Here is a 17,816-nt window from a genome sequence, read left to right as displayed (position 1 = left end):
AATGTAGGTCATGAAAACATAAAACTCTGAGAAAAAAATACAGGCAAAAATATCTTGGACATAAACATGAGCAACTTCTTCATGAACATATCTCCCTGGGCAAGGGAAACAAAAGCAAAAATGAACAAGTGGGATTATATCAAACTAAAAAGCTTCTGTACAGCAAAGAACACCATCAGTAGGAAAAAAAGACATCCTGCAGTATGGGAGAATATACTCATAAATGACATATCCGATAAGGGGCTGACATCCAAATTATATAAAGAGCTCACGTACCTCAACAAACAAAAAGCAAATATGCCAATTCAAAAATGGGCAGAGGAGCTGAACAGACACTTCTACAAAGAAAAAATTCAGATGCCCAACAGGCACATGAAAAGATGCTCCACATCACTAATCATCAGGAAAATGCAAATTAAAACCACAATGAGATATCACCTCATACCAGTTAGGATGGCCACTATCCAAAAGACAAACAACAAATGTTGGCGAGGATGTGGAGAAAGGGGAACCCTCCTACACTGCTGGTGGGAATGTAAACTAGTTCAACCATTGTGAAAATCAGTATGGAGGTTCCTCAAAAAACTCAAAATAGAAATACCATTTGACCCAGTAATTCCACTCCTAGGAATTTACCCTAAGAATGCAGGAGCCCAGTTTGAAAAAGACAGATGCATTCCTATGTTTATCGCAGCACTATTTACAATAGCCAAGAAATGGAACCAACCTAAGTGCCCATTAATAGATGAATGGATAAAGAAGATGTGTTACATATACACAATGAAATATTATTCAGCCATAAGAAGAAAACAAGTTCTACCATTTGCAACAACATGGATGGAGCTAGAGGGTATGATGCTCAGTGAAATAAGCCGGGGGAGAAAGACAAGTATCAAATGATTTTACTCATCTGTAGAGTATAAGAGCAAAGAAAAAAGTGAAGGAACAAAACAGCAGCAGACTCACAGAACCCAAGAATGGACTAACAGTTACCAAAAAGAAAGGGACTGGGGAGGATGGGTGGGAAGGGAGGGATAAGGGGGCAAAAAGGACATTATGATTAGCACACATAATGTAGCAGGGAGGGACATGGGAAAGGCACTATATACAGAGAAGACAAGTAATGATTCTATAGCATCTTACTATGCTGATGGACAGTGACTTTAATGGGGTGTGTGGGGGGGACTTGATAATAGGTGGAATCTAGTAACCATAATGTTGTTCAAGTAACTGTACATCAATGATACTAAAATAAAAAAATGTCTAGTGGGAATTGTATATTTTTAGATAAAATGTATATATATATACATGTGTGTATAAGCATGTATATATATAATTTGCTTCCATGTGTATAGAAAATACCTAGGAAGACATACAAAAATCTAGTAAAATGTGTTGGTTGTGCTGTGAAAAGGCAACTGAATGGTTTTCATTTCACCATAAATTCTTTTGTTCTCTTTTCAGCTTTTTAATTAAGTGCTCATATTAACTGTCTAAACCAACCAAGATAATTTAAGAGCAGAAATAAGCCACACAAACATCAGTGAGTTCAGTGCATATCAAGTACAGACATTCAGAACAATGAGGCCAATCACAAACCTGTACCCTTTGTCAGTCCCTGTCTCAGGTAATGCATGTCTTTCTAGCACCCTGCAGTAAAAGCTGCACTTAAGATGAGAGTCTAGAAGCCACAGTTGTTAAGAATATAGCTTCAAGTCTCAAAGACACTGGACACGGCCTATTCTGTCAATAAGCCAGGACAAAATATTTTCCTAAACCAAATATTTTTTAAAAGGAAAAGGTAATTTGGCTTTATCTGGAGAGGAACCACTCTGGAAATCAGGTGGTCAAAATATTTATCGACTGCTTCAACAAAGCCCTTGTTGATTGTTCTCAGTTTCAGATTGGGGTTCTGCACTAGACAACTGGGGGTGAAAGGGGACAAACTCAATGTATGAGACAGGAAGATGGTGAGGATGAGTCAGGGGCAGGGGCCAAGCTCTGACAGCCAGCCTCTTCCCACAACCCCCTTCGGCACAGTGAAACATCTTTCGATCTCTCGTCCATGACCAGGAAGCACTCAAGGGTCCTGAAAGGATGTGTACCATGCAGGCTTTCTGGACCATTCTCACCAGCTTGTGAGATTTCTCAGAAAAGATACCACCTCCACCAATGTGACACTCTGCAGCCTGGGAGGTGCTTCCTGCTCTGTGCAGGCTGCTTCACCTGTTTCAGTGAGCTCTGGTGACCTGTCATCGAATGCTCTCCTCATTCTTTTTCAGCTCCCTAAAGCATTTTTCTGGAGCACAGCATATGCACCTGAGGCACAGGGCCATAGCTCCTCTAAGACCTGTCAGCTCAAGCACAGAGTGGGAGCTCAGTGGCAGGAAGCATGCGCCCAGGTCTCTGCTGAGGCACTGGGTGACCTACAGCTCAAGTGGGCAGGGAGTGCTGCTTCTCTAAAGCACCCACCTCCCTCGAGGTCAGGCTTTTCTGATCCTGAGCTGGGAGGGGAGAACAGGTTCATCTTGGAGAAGAGCAGAGCCTATACCTGGCCAAGGCAAGTGAAGATGCTCACCTAGAGCAGAGCCATGGACCACATGAGGAGATACCAGGAGAGCAGCATGCTTAGCTGTGGGAAGGAGGGCCAGCATCACAAATGAGGGAACAGGGCAAAGGACATGGGACAGAGGGAGGAGCCGAGGGCCCTGAAAGCACCTGAGAACTCTATCTTCCCTCAGTGGTAAGAGAAAAATCAGAAATCCTCAGAACCCTCTCTTCTTGCCCCTTCCCTTTCTTCCCACCACAGACCACAGGTGGGCGTAGCTCCCTCCTGTGGGGAAAGAAGACAATTACCATATGATCTCAATGTGTAGTCTAAAAAACAAAGCAAATACAGACTCATAGATATGGAGAACAGACTGGTGATCATAATGGGTGGGGGGAGAGGGAAGAGAGGGGATGGGGTGAAATTAGAGAGAATGTTTGATATCTTGATCTGGATGATGGTTGCACCAGTGCATACAAATGCCACAATGTTTACATTGTATTGTGTCACTAAGACTTGTGCTTTCACAGTATGCACCTCAGCATTAAAAAAAGAGGAATATGGTGTGTCCCCCCTACACACAGCCACACACCCACACCATTGGGAACAACATCCACAGGTCTGATTCTGTAAAACGGGATGACAATAGTACCTACATCTCACCACACTGCTGCAAACATTATTTGAGATGATGTGCGGAGAGCACATCACAAAGTTGAAGACACAGAATATGTGCTCATTATCATAAAATTGAAGTTTTATTTTTAGCAAAGCAAACTACTGTGCTGCTCCCACAACCCTGGACTCAGCCCTGCTCAGCTGGGCAAGCCCCTGAGGTCTATCTCACTGCAGATGTAGGGGCCTGGACGCAGGATTACCCACAGCCCAATCTCTGCTGCCATCAGCACAAATGACCTGGGTGGGTCGGGAGGAGGGCAAGGTCAGCAACTCACACATCAGAGCAGAGGGTGGGCAGGGGCTGCCTGGCTCCTCTCCTCACCTGCCCTCCTCCTTGAACCAGAGACACTGGGCAAGTGCAGGGAAGGCCACAGCCCCTTCCCCAGCTGAGCAGGGAACCCCTACACCAGGCCACAGGCCAGAGGCCCTGGGTGCTGGGCACTCACCACCTCCCAGCCTAGGACTATCTGTGCAGCTGCAGTGGGAACATGAAGAGGAAGGGCATCAGGGCATGGGGGATCCTAACAGTGAACCTCACCCCCACGGCCTTGCTGCCCTAGAGGGGTACCCCGTCCCCACCCGGGGCTGGACGGACCACACTGCAGAGCAGGGCCGACATGGGATGAGGCACCTTGGGCTGCAGCGGAAGGTCTGAGCTTGGTGGAGGCAGGCCCAGAGCCCTGGGAGGAGCAGGTTCACGGCCTGAGAGGCCCTGCGTCCTGGGGGCAGAGCCCTTCACGGCACTCTGAGAACAAGCTCCATCCAGACCTGTCTCTCTCCAGTTTCTCAAAGCAGAGCCAAGATGCCCCCATGGCCACTAAGTCACCCCCAGGAGCCACCTCTCTGCCTCCCACCCCAGGCAGGTCCAGATGCAGCCACAGCACATACTCCAGGTCCAGGTTTCCAGAGAAGTCAAATTTGCCTCTTTCTGGCTCATGGAGGTTCCACGGAACAGAGCTGTAATTGGGAAGAGAAGTACAGTAAATGTCTTATTTATTTCCTTTAAATTCCTAGGTGAGCCCTCAACCCATGCCAAACCCTAGCATAACTCTATTTTGGAAAAAGTTGAAGTTTCCAATGGCAATTAAACCTGTGTCACACGAACAACGACTATATTCAGTAGTTCCTTTCTACCTAGTTGTGGTCCAAGGTGCCAATAATCCTATGATCCTAGATTCATTGGATTTATACATAAATTATCCCACTCACCACTTCATTCTTTGTAATGTCCATTCAAAATATAAAGAAAAACAAAACACCAGTGTCTACATATGCCCAGTAAATGATTGCTAAGAATTAATCAAACGTAGAGGAGAAGTCTTTATGAGGATGATGGAGATAAAATAGAGGAAGATACCACCTTTAGTTCTTAGCAAGAGGGACCCTACCCCCCTTGAGTGAGTCTATAAGTCTGTAGGGCTGAAGGGACATGCATACAGTTTTCATTAGGTGTGGTCTTTATTAGGTAACTGTCTTTTTTTGTGTATCACCAACAAAGTTTTTGGGTGCTGCGGCCCTAACCTCATGTTTCTCATGAACCCCTTAGTTCTTATTATGCAAATTTGCTCAGCGCATAAGTGTTAAGAATGTGTATGTTGCATAATGGCAGAACTGACTTTATTTCAACATCATTTATTGCAAGGAGGAATGAAAAGCTGGTTTGCTAAAGGCTCTAAATATGCATGGTAAAGTTTATAGCTATACATTGAGAGAACAGACTGAAAAAAATCGCTAAAGGATGACTACAAGTGATTTACTTTAAATAAAATTTCTGAAAAAGCTGAAAACAGAAAGATGGAAAAAATACAGATGAGAAAAAAATATTCTAACAATCTTAAATAGCAGGTAAAATGGATCTTGAGGCAAAAAACCCTCGCAAGCTGATGTTAAGAGAGACATCAAATAGTAATAAAAAAGATATAATCAAGGAGAAATAATTCTGTGCTCTTCATAACATAACTTCAAGTAAAGGAGAAGTTTACTGAATTAGAGAAGAAATGGGTGAAATCCACAGTCAGAGTGGGAAGACTTAGAATACTTTTCTAAGAAACAAAGAAAATAACAGCAAAAAATCATAAGAATATAGATTTGAACAACATAATTAAGAGACTGGATCCAATAAATACATAGAGAACTCAGTTTCCCACAAATGGATCATATACATTCTTTAAAAACACATGGAATATTTGTAAAATACAGAACCTCAACAAATCCTAAAAATCTACATCACATAGTCCACGATCCCAAAGCAAATGTAACTGAATTAGAAAATTACACTTTAAAAGTAATAAAAAGTCAGAAAAATACAAAGTAAAAGAGAAAACATATTCCCCAAAAGCTGAAATATTTGAAACCGAAAGACTTTCAAAGTGTGATATAGTGACATTTATGGGATCTATAACCAAAGCAATACTTAAAGGTACACTCATACCCCTGAATAAGTATATTAGAAAACAGAAAATCATGGAGAGAAAATGAGCTCAATATTCAACTAAGAAGACAAGGAGGAAGAGAAAGAGCAACAGGATGGAGAAAGTACTAAATCAAACATAGAAATGAAATTATACACAACTCATTAATTGTGAAATAGAAAACATAAAGATATAGAGAAGATTAATAAACCTACAAGCTAGTTCTTTGAAAAAACTAAGCATTTAGACAAGATTGAGTAGGAAAAGAGAAAAAAAGACCCAATGCACAATATGATGTATAACTTCCCAGATAGAGAGGAGGATTTTTTAAAGCCACAGTCAATCCAAAAGAAGGAAAGGAGAAAAATCTATAGAATAAAAATAGGATATTCTCTAGAAGAAAGAGAAAACATGAGTTAAACAATAACCGTTCAAGAATGCTACATCATCCCCCAAATCTTCACCTCACATCCGTAAAGATAGTAGGTCCAGTTTCAAGGGTGAATTTTAAGGACCATTCCAGGTAAAAATAATTCTTTTGCAAAGTATTTTCAGTGAATAGAAAAGGAAAATACAGTCATTTGATGAGTTTATTATAAGATTGACATCAAAACTGGACACTAACAGAAATAAAGTTTTAGATGTATTTCAGTTATTGTCTTAAATATACATATCTGAGATGAAACTTGAGCAAACCAAGTCTAGCAATCTGTGTGTGTGTGTGTATGTTTGTGTGTGTACATGCCCACGTGCATATCTTGTAACCGGATAGAATTCAACCCAGAGCTGTGGATTGGTTAAATATTAGAAAAACTGTCAATGTAGTTTACTTCTTTAACAAAAGAGTGGAGAAAAACCATATAATCCTTTCAAAAGATGCAGAAAAGTCCCTCAGTAAAACTCAGCAATTATTTGTGATTAAATTCTTTGCATAGTTGATGAGCCAATGATCAATTTATGGTGTCTCAGCTTCACATTCGCTTTTGGTATCAGCGCGGCACTATCGGACCAGCTCTTGAGGCATTTTCTCCTTTAGAGTGAGTACAGCATTTAATTTTGCCACAAGTGGGCGCTGGAGGGCCATCAAGAAGGAAAAGGGCTTTTCTGATTCCAGCTCAGTTTTTTGCATTTCTGTGATGCTGCTATATGGCTGGTCAGCAGTGTAGGTGTGTAAGGTTCGTTCTTCTTTAAAAACTCAATACATTATAAGTATGATCCATAACAACTAATGTAGAATTAACCCATAAAGGCAAGGAAACTAAAATATTTTGGAACTAACAATAAGAGTTACAGATGCAAAACATTACATTACATGCCATAGCATTTTGCTAACACTTTTCTGCTCTTTCCCTTTCTGTAAGTTGAGCTTTTCAGGACTTTCTTTCCTTTTTCCTGATGTTAACTAATAAAATCCCGTAGCTTGACCATGAAAACAACAGAAGTTTCTAATTGCTGGTGACAAACATCTCATCAAGAAAAAGAAAAATATCTTCTGCATCATAAAATGATAAAATGCCCTGCAAAAGGTGCTTAGGCTCTACAAGACTTTATAGTAAGAGTTACAAAGTGCTGTGAATGCCACCCTCATTCTCTAAGCAGATTCCATAAAAATGAAAGGTGGTCAAACGGCCTAGCATCTGGACCCTGGAGCCTGACTGAATTCAAAGCAGAGCTCCCTTATTACTACTGTGTGCCTTTGGGAACGGCTTTAACTTCTGTTGATCTGAGTTTTCTCACCTACAAAAGATAGTGATAGCCCTCTGCTCACTGAATAGCATTCCCATGGGGATGAAATGAATTAGTATTTTCCAGGGTTTAGAACATGGCTGGCTGTGTGTAAATGCTGTATGCATGTTCACTGAATAAAGTTGGTTATCTTATGTGGCACTGGTAGATAGATTTAAATTAGCATCTCTGTGTTCTAGCAACACCAGGATTGTTATACCAAGGTGGCCTCCCCACCTTTCCTCTAACCTTCAGGAACAGCATCCCCAAGAAGTTAACCCCTTATTCTTTTACAGGCAGTTCCCACAACACGGCCTTCCACAGATTTTCTTTGGGCTTACCCTTCAACCCACGTTTATTGGCTCCCAATTTTTTTAATTTCAAGACTTTTCTGCAATAGGTCTGTTATGAAAGGACCTCCACTGTTCCTAACTCAAATATGATTTTTGTCTTGGCATGGTTCTTATTTGAAGGCTCATTTGTGGACAGGCAGGAACCTTTGCTGTGGGTGACGCTGTGGCATCCTCATTCACAACTGCGTGGCTGTGCCTTGAAAAGATGCTGGGTGGGGACACTCATGGTGAGCAAGCTGGTTAAGTCCCCTGTGCTTTCTCTTCTTCTCTCTCACAGTGGGAATTACACTATCCATCTCCTGGGACAGTTGTGAGGATTAAGAGATTTCTCAACAATGCTTAGAAAATGCCGAGCCATCAGTATACCACCCTAAAGACATGTTACCTTTTATCACCATACATGTAATCATGCTCAGTCATACATGTATCATGCTAAACTTATGTTAAATTTATATTTAAATTCTTCTGTTTGACAACTGGGTCTGTATTTCTTTTCATAATTAAGTACATATATATATATGTGCCAGCCATAGAGATAGGCATTTTTCACATAAGTAAGATAACGGTTTTATCTTATTTAATCATCAGTACAGCCTTATGAGGCAACTGTTATTCTGCCCATGTACTGAAGAGGACCCCAGGCCCCCAGTAAGTGGTGATTAGAGGTAGAGCTGGAACTGACTCTAAACCCCTACACTCCCAACTGTTAAATTACAATATTCATTTCCTTTATGCAATTAAACTTCATTTACTGATGCTGTATTTCTTTACATGTTCATTTTTATACTACAATTCCACTACATTTTCATCTGTATTAAACAATTAATAAGAATTGCTTTTACAATACAATGTGTTTATCGTCAATATCCTTTCGCGAATGTCATTAGACTGAGTGCTCCCAGAAGCCCCAGACTCTCCCATTAGGGAGATTACGGAGGAAATCACTTCTTTCTTTCTCCTGTTAACCCCTATCCAAGGCTTCGACCACAGCAATCCAAGCATGAGATGTAAGTGACACTTAGGCACAAAAGGCTATTGCCGGAAATGCCTATTTGGAAGGGAATCCTCAGGTAGGGCTCCGTAAACCAGAGGCCCTGAGCCCCGAGAAGAGGCTGGGGCTGCACTCACATGGTGGCAATGTTGAAGCTGCAAGGCCCTCAGCTTCAGCCATTAGTCCCTCCAGTACGCCCTGGGCACCCGGAAAAAGCGTGTGGAGCCCCAGAAGATCAGGAACTTGTGACCGTCCAGTGTGAAGTATGGACTCCTCCCGTCTGAACTTTCAGTCCGAAGACCCACAGTTCGGTCCTTCAGCTTGAGAGGGGTCAGAGAAGACCAATTAAATCCATTGAGGGAGGGGTGGGGAGGGGGAGGGGAGGACGGAGGGGAGGGGGAGGGAAAGGGGTAGGGGAGGAGAGGGGATGGGGAGGGGAGGGGAAGGGAAAGGGGGAGGGGAGGGGAGAGGAGGGGGAGGAGGGGGATGGGGATGGGGAGGGGAAGGGAAAGGGGGAGGGGAGGGGAGGGGGAGGGGGGATGGGGATGGGGAGGGGCTGGAAAGGGGGAGGGGAGGGGGATGGGGATGGGGAGGGGCGGGAAAGGGGGAGGAGGGGGATGGGGATGGGGAGGGGCGGGAAAGGGGGAGGGGAGGGGAGGGGGAGGGGAGGAGGGGAGGGGGAGGGGAAGGGGAGGAGGAGGGGGGGAAGAGGGGGAGGGGAGGGGATGAGGAGAAACCACCAAAGCCTAGTAGACGTGCTTGGCATGCCTTCCAAGAAAGGAGAAAAAGCTACCCTCCCACCCACTCAGGGAGACCTGAACTGGAGTGGCAGCAGCTGCACATTTTCATATATAAAATACTTTTCATATTTCATCCTGGGAGCAAAACCTGATAAGATAAGTGGCAGGATCAAGATGCACAGTCTCTTCCAGGGTAGACACGGGCTGAAAAAAGAAAGAGGCAACAATCACTAGCCTGGCCAAGCTCAGGACAAGAAAGCGGCTCTGGAGGCAGGTTGGCCGCAAGAGCGGCGAGGAGGCCCAGACTCAGGCGGGCACGGGAAAGCTGCGGCTTCACCTGGGTCCAGCCAGGCCCCTGTGCCACCAGGGCTGTCCCGCAGTCCCCCTCGGTTAGGACAGCAAGCTGGAGGCAGGCTTTCAGTCCCTGAGACTACACCAGGCACGGGGCTCAGTCAGAGGCGGTGGCGCCTCATCCACCGGCTTCAGGAGCGCAGCGTCGGGCCCGGGAGTCCTGGTCAGCATCCAGGCCCTGCTGTTGTCCCATCTGGGGCCAGGCCCGCCCCGCAGAAGGGCGAGCACCGCTGAGGTGCGGGGCAAGGACAGACTGGAGGAGCGAGGGCTCCAAGGGGGCTGATGAGGCGTTCTCCATCCTGGTCAGCCCCAGCGCCTGCTGGTAATGCTGCAGGGTCCCCGCGGCGAAGGCAGTGGACGAGAGGCTAGCACGACGGAGGGAGCCCCAGGAGGCCCTCGCGAGCGCACGCGCGGGACGGGTAAGAGGGGGGCGAGCGCGCCCGCCAGCAGGGCGGTGGGCGGAGTACCTGGGGCAGGGCGGGCAGCCCACCCCCGCTGCGGAGAGCCTAGGCCACTCCAGGAGAAGCCTCGGCGCAGGGCCCGGCAGAGCCGCGCACCCGACACGGGACGCACCCCGGTCTGCGCAAATGCCTGGAGCCAGTGAAGCAAGGCGGAGGGGTTTTGGGTGATCTCCCTGACCTTGATTTTCCTAAGCTGTGTGTCAACAACCAATTGGGACGGAAAGGCGGAGACCAGTGAGAGCAAGAGGCGGACAGCTTAGCCTAGCATGAACCAGAGCAGGGAATTTAAACTGTTGGTTCAGAAACGGTGAGCGCCCCTTTGGTTCTAGACAGCTCGAATTGACAGGTGCACACAATGCAGCAGGGTCAACACGACGGGTAAAACATTACAATGAAGATCCCACCGGGTGTGGTGGATGTGCAGGCCAGGGCCATGGGCTACCCTGATGGAGTACAGTTTTTCCAAACTGACTCGGCAAGTGAGTGCACATCATCAGAGCAAAGTGGGACTGTTCCTACCCGTGGAAATAGGTTAAAATACCCGCATAAAACTACAGTTTTGAATTCTTTGGTTATATAGTAGCAGGAGAGGAAGCTGGAGACATAGAATTAGGAAGGGCAGATCAGGGAGGGTTGAGAGGGCAGTGCTAAGTGCTTAGTCTCTTTCCAGAGATTCCAAGCAGAAACTGAGACAGCTATTAGTTTTACGGAGATTAGGTGGCAGCAAGATGGAGGCTAGTTGGGACCCAGATGGAGACCAGTAGTCCGGGTAGATCTGGTGACCCCAGGATGAGGGCTGCAGGAATTCTCATGGTGGTAATACCAGGCCAGAAGTCAGGGCGTTTTTAAGAAAACTTTGGTAATCGATTGGATGAGACAGGTGATACAGACAAAGGAGTCTGGGGTGACCGCCATGATTCAGGAGTAAGTGACTTGTATAGATAGTGGTGATATTCACTGAGATCAGGAACACAGGTAATGATAGAGGTTTGAATAAAGAGAGCAGAATGATGAACCCAGTGCTGGATAGGTTGGGTTCGATGTCCCTGTGGTGGAAAGAGAACTCTGCTGGCCGTTTCTCTTGGAAACCTTTGCTTTTCCCTTCCCATTGAACAAAGCCCGTGGTCTCATGTTGAAATGAGGACTATAATTTTCAGAGAATATTGTGGATATTTCCTCTTGTCTCATTCATTGCAGGTGCACTTTCCTCCTGGAAATCTCAGCTGCTGAGAATTTTGTAGATTGTTCATATTTTTCTCATTCTCAGGTTGGAAGCAATGGACTCTTGTGATTTTGTACATCTTATATGGAAGCATAATATTTAACTCCTCTGAATATACCTTCTTTTATTAATTTGGTTTTACAGTCACGAAACTTTACTCTTCTTTAAGATGTTTTTAACTGTTCTAGGGCCTGTGCCTTTCCATATAAAATGCAGAATAAGCTTGTCTGTTTCTACAAAAAGCCACGCTGAAAGTCTGATAAGAATTACATAGGACCCACTGGGGAAATTTGACATCTTTACTGTGCCGAGTCCTCAAATCCATGGATATGCTATGTCTCTCCATTTATTTGGGTCTTCTTTCACTTTTCTCATCATTATTTTGTGATTTTTCTCCATACAGATCCTGTGCATATTTTGTCAGGTTTATACCTCAGTGTTTTATTTTCCTTTGAGTGATTTTAAATGGTACTGTATTTTCAAGTTCAGTTTCATCATGTTCATTATTAGCATATAGAAATACAACTGGATTTCTTGTATTGATCTTGTATTCTGTGACTGTGTTAAATCATTTACTAATTCTTAGAGTGTATTTTAGGAATTGAGAACATAATTCCTTGGGATTTACTTAGAGGCAATCATGTCATCTGCAAATACAGACAGTTTTCTTTCTTTCTTTCCAATTGGGATGTCTTTTTTTTTTTCCTGTCTTATTGTGGCAGCTAGAATTTCTAGTACTATATGAAATGACTGGTGAGAGCTGACATTCTTTTCTTGTCTACAGTCTTAGGTGGAAACACTGAGTCTTTCACCTTCAGATATAATGTTAGATAAGAGGTCTGTGTAGATGCTCTTTATCAGACTGAAGTAGCTCCCTTCTTTTTCAAATTTGCTGGAAGTTTTATTATGAATGGTGTTGGATTTTGCCAAATGCTTGAGCCCTATTCATTTGCTATGACATTTCTATCCTATTTTTCTTCCTGAAAGATGCTTTGCTAGATATAGAATTTGCCATTTTATGATATTGTGGCATAATGAGAAATATATATTTGCTCTTCATTCCCAGTTATGTTAATGAAGTGGTTTTTGGAAAGCCCCTAAGGATAGGAGCTCATTGCCAAGGGACCCACCTGACCTCTGGGGAGGGGAGAGGGGCTGGGGGTTGTGTTAATTACCAATGGCCAGTGATCTAATCAATCATGCCAGCATAATGAATCCTCCATAAAAACCTATAAAACTGAAGGGGTTCAGGGAACTTCCTGGTTGTTGAACATGTTGAGGTGCTGGGAGGGTGGTGTGTCCAGAGAAGGCAAGGGATATCCATGCACCTTGCCCTACCTTGTCCTGTGCATCTCTTCCATCTGGCTGTTCCTGAATTGTGTCCTTTACTATAAACTGGTAAACCTAAGCAAGTGTTTCTGAGAGTTCTGTGAATAGTTCTAGCAAATTATCAAACAAGATTTCTTTCACAAATATCATACTGATTTGGTTACTATAATTTTATAGTAAGTCTTGAAGTCAAGTAATATCAGTCCTCCAACTTTACTCTTCTCCTTCAATGTTGAGTTGGCTATTCTGAGTCTTTGCCTCTCCATATGAAGTTTAAAATTAAATTTGTTGATATCCATGAATAACTTTCTTGGATTTGTTTAGGATTGCATTGAATCTACAGATCAATTTGGGAAGAACTAACATCTTGACAATACTGAGTCTTCCTGTACATGAACATAGATTATCTTTCCATTTGGTTAGTTCTTTGAATTCATTTATCACAGTTTGTAGTTTTCCTTATATAGATCTTGTACATATTGTATTAGATTTATACCTAAGTATTTCATTTCTTAGAGTGCTAATGTATATGATAGTGTTTTAATTTCATATTTTCCCCTTATTAATTGCTAGAATATAGGAAAGCATTTGACTTTTACATATTAACTTTGTATCCTGCAACCTTGATGTAATCACTTATTAGTTCCAGGAACTTTTTTGTGATTCTTTCATATTTTCTGCATAGATAATCATGTTGAGAGCAAAAACAGGTTTATGTCTTCTTTCTCAGTGTGTATCTTTTTTTCTTTTTCTTGCCTTACTGCATTAGCAAGGACTTCCAGTACAATGTTGAAAAGGGGTGGTAAGAGGGTACATCTTCCCTTGTAACTGATTTTGGCACAAATTTCACACTATTAGGTATGATATTAGCTGTAAGTTTCTTGTAGATAGTCTTTATCAACTTGGAAAAGTTCCCTTCTATTCCTAATTTACTGAGAGTTTTTAATCATGAATGGGTACTGAAATTCATCTAATGCTCTTTCTGTATCTATTGATATAATCATATAATCATTCTTTTTTTAGTTTATTGATGTTATGGGCTACATTAATTTCAAATGAACTAATATTACATACTTGGGATAAATCCTTTTTGGCCATGGTATGTAATTTTTTAATACTTTTATGGGTTCAACTTGCTAATTTTTTTGAGTATTCTTGCATCTATGTTCACAAAAGGTATTGGTCAGTAGTTTTCTTATCTTGTAATGTCTATCTTGCTTTGGTACTAGGGTAATGTTAGAATGCTAGGGTAATCATAGACCGAGTTAGGAAGTATTTCCTGTGGTTTTATCTCCTGGATGAAATTATAGAGAATTAGTAAAATTTTTTCCTTTAATGTTTGACGGAATTCACCAGTGAACCCATCTGGAATGGGTGCTTTCTGTTTTGAAAGGTTATTAATTATTGATCCAATTACTTTAATAGCTATAGACTTATTCAGATAGTCTATTTCTTGTTTTTATTTTACCTTAACTTATTCCTTCTTTGGTGCTCTTCCTTTATGTAAATCTGAATTTCTGAACTATATTATTTGCCCTCTCTCTGAAGAAGTACTTTTAGCATTTCTTGCAAAGGCAGATCTACTGGCAACAAGGTCTCTCAATTTTTGTCTGAGAAAAGGTTTATTCCTCCTTCACTTTTTTCCTTTTTTTAAATTGGAAAGTTTATATACAATATTATATTGGTTCCAGATGTACAACATAACCACTCAATAATTATATATATTACTAGATGCTTGCCACTTTAAGTGTATTTACCCTATTACCACACCAAGATATTGCAAAATTAATGGTTATATTCCCTATCCAGTACTTCCATTCCTATGACTAACTTATTTTACAATTTGCAGTTTATACCTTTTTACCCCCTTCGCCTATTTCTCCTTCACTTTCGCAGGATAATTTCACAGTGTATAGAATTATAGGTTGGTGGGGTTTTTTCTCTCAACACTTTAAATATTTCACTCTACTCTCCTGTTTGAGTGACTTCTGTGAAGTAGATGTAATTACTCTTTTTGGTCCACTATAAGTAAGGCATATTTTTTCCCTCTGATTTCTTTCAGGATTTTTTATTTGATTTGTTTTTGTAACTGAAAATGATTTGCTGAGGTGTAGTTTTCTGACATTTATCATGGTTGGTGTTCTCTGAGTTTCCTGGATCTGTGGTTTGGTGTCTAGACATCTAAGTATACTTGGGAATTTAGACATGAATGTTAAAATAGCCATTGATAATAAACTTTTTGATCACTTTCTGGACATTTTAAAGAGCACATGATATGAAATTTCCACTTAACCTAACAACAACTATATGAGGTAGTTATTAATATTATCCCTCCTTTACATGAAGAAGCTGAAACACAGAAAGGAAAAGAACTTCCCTAAACCAAAGTCTATAAGACCCGAACTGGGACTCAGACCCAGGTGTGTCTAACAACAAAGTCCATCTTCTTAAACATTAAACTGTACTCTTTCCTTTGTGAGAAATAGGATGGAAATATGGCCTTTTCAAGAAATGTTACTGAGACTTGATCCCTACTTCATTCTTTACAACAGCGTAAGTTTCACATATACCAAAGATTAATGAGCAGAAAGTGAAAGCATAAAAATACTATGGAAAAAAATAAAAGTTAGAAATAATAAATTCTTGAAAGAAGAAATGTAAGTGTTCAAAGTATGTGAAGGAAGGTTTAGCCTCACCAATAGTGAAATAAATATAAATAAATATCACTTACATGGAAAAGTTTTAAAACAATAGTTTTTTAAGGATGTGAGTAAATTGTCATTCTCATATGCATTTTTTTATTCATCTTCCTTCTAGGAACTTACTTTAAAATGTTAATAATGCAAATGTGAAAAGACATCAATATCCAAGGATAACAATCAAAATATTGCTTATCATACTGTAAATTTGGAGATGATCCAAATGGCTGTGGTTATGAACATATATATACACATATATATATGTAAAATATTACATAAATGTTTTAAAAATTGTATATCTATATTGATTGTTATATTTGTTGACAAAGTTTCTCAACCTCATATTCTTGTGAAATGAGGCACTAAAAAAGTATAGAACAATAATCCAATTATGTAAGATGGAATGCATATAACTACTTAAGTACATATTCCTACAACTATGTGTGGGACAGTGTTTATCAATATTTTGAGAATGCTTACTCTGGATGGTAGAAGTTTGTGTGTGGTTAATTTTTGTGAAATAAATAGTTGTAGAAAAGCAAAAAGCCCAGGAAGAATTATATCATTCTTGTCTATCTCTGTATCTTTCTTAGATAAGAGTGGTGAGATTGGCTTCCACACGCAGTGAACGTTTAGTATCACAGCTGCTCATCTGACAGCTGGGGCCAGTCCCCTTCAGTGCTGATGTCCCTTATGGAAAAAACAAGCAATTTCCAGCAATCAGGATTTTCTGTAGAGTAGGATGAAGGAATTTTACCAAGAGTGGAGGATTCAGAAATTGTGTTATCAGTTCACTTTAAGTAGGGCTGGTCCCATGCCTTTTTGCCATCTTTGGGTTCTGTCTGTCACTGGCATTGAAGAGTCCCTGCAAGTGAACCCTGGAAAGAATTTGGCAATTCCCACCCAGACTTCCGTGTCAATGAAACCCATAGAATTTCTCAAGAGGTAAAAGGAAAAGTAAGATTTTGACATGACAGAGCTGTCTGGTTATGTGGAGATTAAGGGAGCAAACCTCTATTATGGACTGGATTGTTTCCTTCCCCAAATTCATATGTTTGAGCCCCAACTGCATGACTGACTGCATTTAGACTTAGGGCCTTTACACTAGTGATTAAAGCTAAATGAAATCGTAAGTGTGGGGCCCTAATCCAATATGACTGGTGTCCTTGCAAGAAGGTGTACCAGGGATACAGACAAGACCATGCAGCAAGAGGCAACCATTTATACGCCAAGGAGAGTTGCCTCAGGAGAAACCAGACCTCAGCACAAGCCTGCTCACACCTTGATCTTGGACTTTCAACTTCCAGACTTGTGAAAAAATAAAGTTCTGTCGTTTAAGCCACCTGGTCTTTAATATTTTGTTTATGGCAGCTTGAGCAAACAAATGCAGTAGCAAAATAAACTTCTAACACACAAACTTCCCAGATACAAACCAGCCACTGGAACTGGAGAACCAACATCCCTACACTATTTGTAAAAAGATGTATGTTTTTCCCTCCAGTTCCCATCTGACGAACTGATGATACAGCAGAGAGTCAACCTCCCAAAGCAGGAGCAAATTTCAAAGGGTTCCCAAACCTGAGTGGACAAACTTCCCTTGCCAGTGCTTTAATGTTAAACACAAGTTCTCTTTCTAAATTCCTCTATTATAACAGTAGCTTCCAGAAGACAGCAGGATCCTCTGCTGCATTTGTGAATGGCTCTATAGGAATTAGTGTAAGAATTAGAAATGACAAGGTTTGATGTCTTCTTAGGCTAACCTTTAAGAAATGTGCATAACAACTATATTTAATAAGAAACTTGTGAAATCCAAAAATGAGTAGAATAATTAAAAGGAAAGATAGTCAACTACTAATATTCCACTGATATAAGAACAAATGTGAATAGTTGAGGAAAAGGTATTTTAAAGATGAAAGTATGCAAAAACTCAGATGCTATGGGCTGAATGGTGTCATCCCCCAATTCATATGTTGAGTCCTTAACCCAGAATGTGCATTTGTACATTTGGAGGTGGGCCCTTTGGGAGACAATTGGATTTGACTGAAGTCATGAGGATGCCGCCCTCGTGATGAGATTAGCGTCCTCGTAAGAAGAGACCAGTTAACTGGGCTTGGCCTTGACCATGTGAGGACACATGCTCAGGTAGGTGTAGGCAAGCCAGGAAGAGAGTCCCTATCAGACGCGACCATGCGGACTCCCTGATTCTGGGCTTCTAGCCTCCACAGCTGTGAGGAATGAGTGCCTGTTTTTTAAGCCACCCGGTCTATAATATTTTGGTAAAGCAGCCTGAGCACACTAAGACACTCAG

At 41.7% G+C, this 17,816-nt stretch overlaps 1 protein-coding gene across 1 annotated transcript in view; it reads right to left on the bottom strand.

The window, feature by feature from the left end:
• GLB1L3 (galactosidase beta 1 like 3) overlaps positions 1-10,693 on the bottom strand; it is a 30,185-nt gene extending 19,492 nt beyond the window's left edge. Inside the window, 8 exon segments of the mRNA XM_037013754.2 lie at positions 1,821-1,917; positions 3,354-3,463; positions 4,115-4,183; positions 8,844-8,866; positions 8,868-9,076; positions 9,547-9,650; positions 10,265-10,388; positions 10,663-10,693. Coding sequence (XP_036869649.2) covers positions 1,821-1,917; positions 3,354-3,463; positions 4,115-4,183; positions 8,844-8,866; positions 8,868-9,076; positions 9,547-9,650; positions 10,265-10,388; positions 10,663-10,693 — 767 coding nt within the window.
• Between the last annotated feature and the right edge of the window lie 7,123 nt (positions 10,694-17,816).

This window comes from Manis javanica, chromosome 6 (assembly GCF_040802235.1).
Source record: "Manis javanica isolate MJ-LG chromosome 6, MJ_LKY, whole genome shotgun sequence".
NCBI classification, from domain to species: Eukaryota; Metazoa; Chordata; class Mammalia; order Pholidota; family Manidae; genus Manis; species Manis javanica.
This window is presented reverse-complemented; position numbering and strand designations above follow the sequence as displayed.